The sequence below is a fragment of the Austrofundulus limnaeus genome, unplaced genomic scaffold (genome assembly GCF_001266775.1).
Source record: "Austrofundulus limnaeus strain Quisiro unplaced genomic scaffold, Austrofundulus_limnaeus-1.0 Scaffold180, whole genome shotgun sequence".
Lineage (NCBI taxonomy): Eukaryota > Metazoa > Chordata > Actinopteri > Cyprinodontiformes > Rivulidae > Austrofundulus > Austrofundulus limnaeus.
Window position 1 is genome coordinate 471,963 of NW_013952582.1, and position 3,596 is coordinate 475,558.

General features: G+C 36.7%; 1 protein-coding gene across 1 annotated transcript in view; it reads left to right on the forward strand.

Moving 5' to 3' along the window:
• The window catches only part of LOC106524252 (adenylate cyclase type 6), a gene marked incomplete in the record, with an annotated part of 74,656 nt that overhangs the window by 53,737 nt on the left and 17,323 nt on the right, over positions 1-3,596 (forward strand). The window contains 1 exon segment of the mRNA XM_014017980.1: positions 968-1,117. Coding sequence (XP_013873434.1) covers positions 968-1,117 — 150 coding nt within the window.

The following is a 3,596-nucleotide window of genomic DNA, read 5'->3' on the forward strand; positions in this document are numbered from 1 at the left end:
GTGTGTGTGTGTGTGTGTGTGTGTGTGTGTGTGTGAATTGATCTGTGTCTTTATCAGGCAAATAACAGGGTTTGTGCAGGGTCTTAAAGTCTAAAAAAAAGTCTAAAATTTGAAAATCTAAATTTTAGGCCTAAAAAAGTCTTAAAAATGCCCAGATTTTCATCTGAAGTCTTAAAATTTAATTTTGTCAGGTCTTAATTCCTTTACTTTTGATCATTCCCGAGAAGCAGTGGCTGCATAAATAAAGAGAATAAAGCGCTGTAATCAGAGGTTGTTGGGATCGATCTTCATGAAGTGCTCAGTCTGCTGCCGGCCTTTTTACGTGTTAAACTACAAATCCAGTGATAACTGCAGGCAAAAAATGGCACAGTTTACTTCCATGTTTTCAACCTATTTGCCATTAAACCCCCCGCATACAGCGGCTTGTTCACCCACCCAAAAAACTAAGAAGTTCGGTCATGTCCTCTGCTTGTGGTTTAAACATGGGAAAGCGTGTTTCCAATAAGACTCGGCTTCATCTCAGTGATTTTTGCACTCAGTTGGAAGCTGTCCACAGCAGTCGATATGAAGGTCTCGTAGATATGATAGTTTCATTAAAATAATATAGTGTTCTTGTATTAAAATTAAATATTATTTCTATGTTGAAAAATCTGGGACCATTTGAATTTTTGTGTTAATGTGTTGGTTTGGTTTTAAATGTCATTCCTAATGGTCTTAAAAGGTCTTAAATTTAACTTACTGAAACCTGCACGAACCCTGAAATAAACTAAACACATAAAGCCATGAAGAGTTTGACGTTAAAAAACATTTAATGTGGATAAATGAAGGGAAACACTGGAATAAACTTGTGTTTCAGAAGAAACCTTTAAATGCAGTATACCCAACAAACTATTGAGCTTATTTTATTAAAGGACATTATTTCCTTTACACCTAATGGCTGACAATCTTATTTTTCCTCTCTCTTTAGGTGAGTGCTAACGTCCTCATATTCCTGTGCACCAACATCATCGGCATCTGTACCCACTACCCCGCTGAGGTTTCCCAGAGACAAGCCTTTCAGGAGACCAGAGGCTACATCCAGGCCAGACTTCATCTGCAGAGGGAGAACCAGCAGCAGGTAGGGCTCTGGACACACGCCGTCACCTTTCTCTTTTGGAAAGTGACATCATGCCTCGTGCAATCTGCCTCTGCTGAACCATTTAAAGGTCATCCGTAGTGACGACAAGATCCTGTGGGATTTTAGTGTCTTTGTGAAACACAAATCACCAGACTCACGCAAAAGCTCCTGATTTCTGCCTCAGAACATTTCATATCCTGCTTGTGTCATCTTCCCTCCAACCCTCGCTGCTTTTCTAAAGCATGGAAAATCCAGAATCGATTTGATCTGTGCTGCTTTAAGAGAGTCGGCAAAGTAGCTGCTGTTTAGTGCCGTTTGTCCCAGTAGAGCTGCCGTAGCTTCCTGCAGAAGAAACATGTAGTAAAGCTGTGTTTTCACATCCTTTTCACCTAAATTTGCTGAATATTCTTGCATAAATTGTCTGTAAATAACAACTAGAGTTATTATAACATCTGTCTTTAATAATGACTGAATTGTTTGTATTAATTTTTTGATTTATGTATAAACATGCAGTAATAAACACAATGCTAAGAGTGTTAGCTTTTTTACCTTAGATTCAGTGGTAAGTTAGCATCTGTAGTAGGGCTGGGTGATATGGCCTAAAATCAATATCACGATATATTGACCAGTTTACCTTGATAACGATAAATGCACGATAACTCTTACCACCACACCACACCCAGGTACACGGTATAGTATAGTCATAACACTATACACTGTGTCCATGTTCTTAGTCAAAGTACACAGTTTAGATTTTGAACAGCTTTTCTATAGTTTATATTTGTCATCTTAGTGTTTTAAATATATTTAGTAAAAAACATTTTTGTCAAGACTTGAGTCAGATATAGTCATACAAATATTTAACCATCTTCATAACTTTTCAGTGCGAACACAAACATTATGTATGTACTATAATTTTATATTTTAAAAAATATACCAAATATGTCTTCTGCACAAAATAACTTAACTACATTTTTTTTATTTGTTAGACTGACTGATTTCTCTATTAAAGTAACTATTTCTTTCAAAAAGATTACATAATTTAGAGAGCTCATGTAATCATTTAATACTATTTATTCCTCATATTTGACCATTTATTGAATCACAGAGCAGTTCAGTCACAGTATGGTTCTAAATATAAGCAAGATATATTGTGAAGAATGAAATTTGTAGATATTTATGATAAAATACATAGCGGGAATTTTTCTTTTTTCTTTTTTTGGGGGGGAGTGTAACGCTAAGTGGAGACTCGTCTTTTCTATAATATGGGACAAACAAATGTTCATCTGTTAGAGTTAATATTGTTTCATTAGGAGAACTGAAACAGCAGCTCTCACAGAACTCAGCCTGTGTGCACCTCACTCCCGTTAACAGCGCTGTCGAGGAGAGGAGTTTGGTCAGGTGAGCTAAGTTGGACACATCTGTTAGATAATGATGTTCTGAACACATAAACTTATAGTGTGTTAGAGTTTAGATACCAATGTCTCAGGTAGCTCGAGACAGAAGTGTGGAGGACGGGGTTTGCTCACTCAGGACAGGAGCTGCAGGCTGATCAGTGTTTATCCTGCTGCTCCTGCTCTGCTCTGATTGGATAAAGCTGTGGGGTTTGTTTGATTTGTTGAAAGCAGCGTCTGTTTAAACCTGTATCAGACTGGGCGGCTTTAATGAGACCACAACAAAAAACAAGCAGGTTCTCTGACATGGGAAAATGACGTCGGTTATTGTCATAAATGTTGGTATCGGTTATTTTTTGGTTTATCACCCAGGCCTAATCTGTAGGGTTTTTGACATAGAGTATGTTATCTTGTCCTGTTTATTAGGAATAAAAATATATAAATTAGTGTTTATTCATGTAAAATAAACCATAGTGGATTAGATTTTAGGATAACTAAAGTGCATCTATAATTGGAATAGGGGCTGCACAATATGTCGCAAAAAATATCGTCATCTCAGTATTAGTGTGCACAATATTCATATTGCAAAGGACCGCTTAGTGTGCGATTATTGCTGACTAATGTATTTGAAGAGTGTTGAATTTGTATTTTTCATTCTAATACTTTATACACAACAGAAGAACAAAATATAAATAAAATGAAAGGACAATTTAGCCTTCTGGCAGCAAAAGCTCACACCAGACACATATGAAATTGCCAAAAATGCTAAAGGTCACATAGAGTAGGAAGCACAGATTAGAAAGGGAGGAAAGAATAAAAAAAAAGACATATCACACCTGATATCGTCATCGCAACAATTACAAATATTATCTCCATTGAAAGATTTCCTAATTTTGCGCAGCCCCACTTGGAATCAGAAACAAACTGGATCGAGAGATGCCAAAAGTTTCCAGCTCCTAGTTTGAATCCGTCTAAACTGCTTCATCAATTTTTCTGCTTGTCTGAATTTATTTTCTTTGTAGTGACAACAAAGCCAGTAAACAAAGTGATAACACACACACACACACACACACACACACACACAC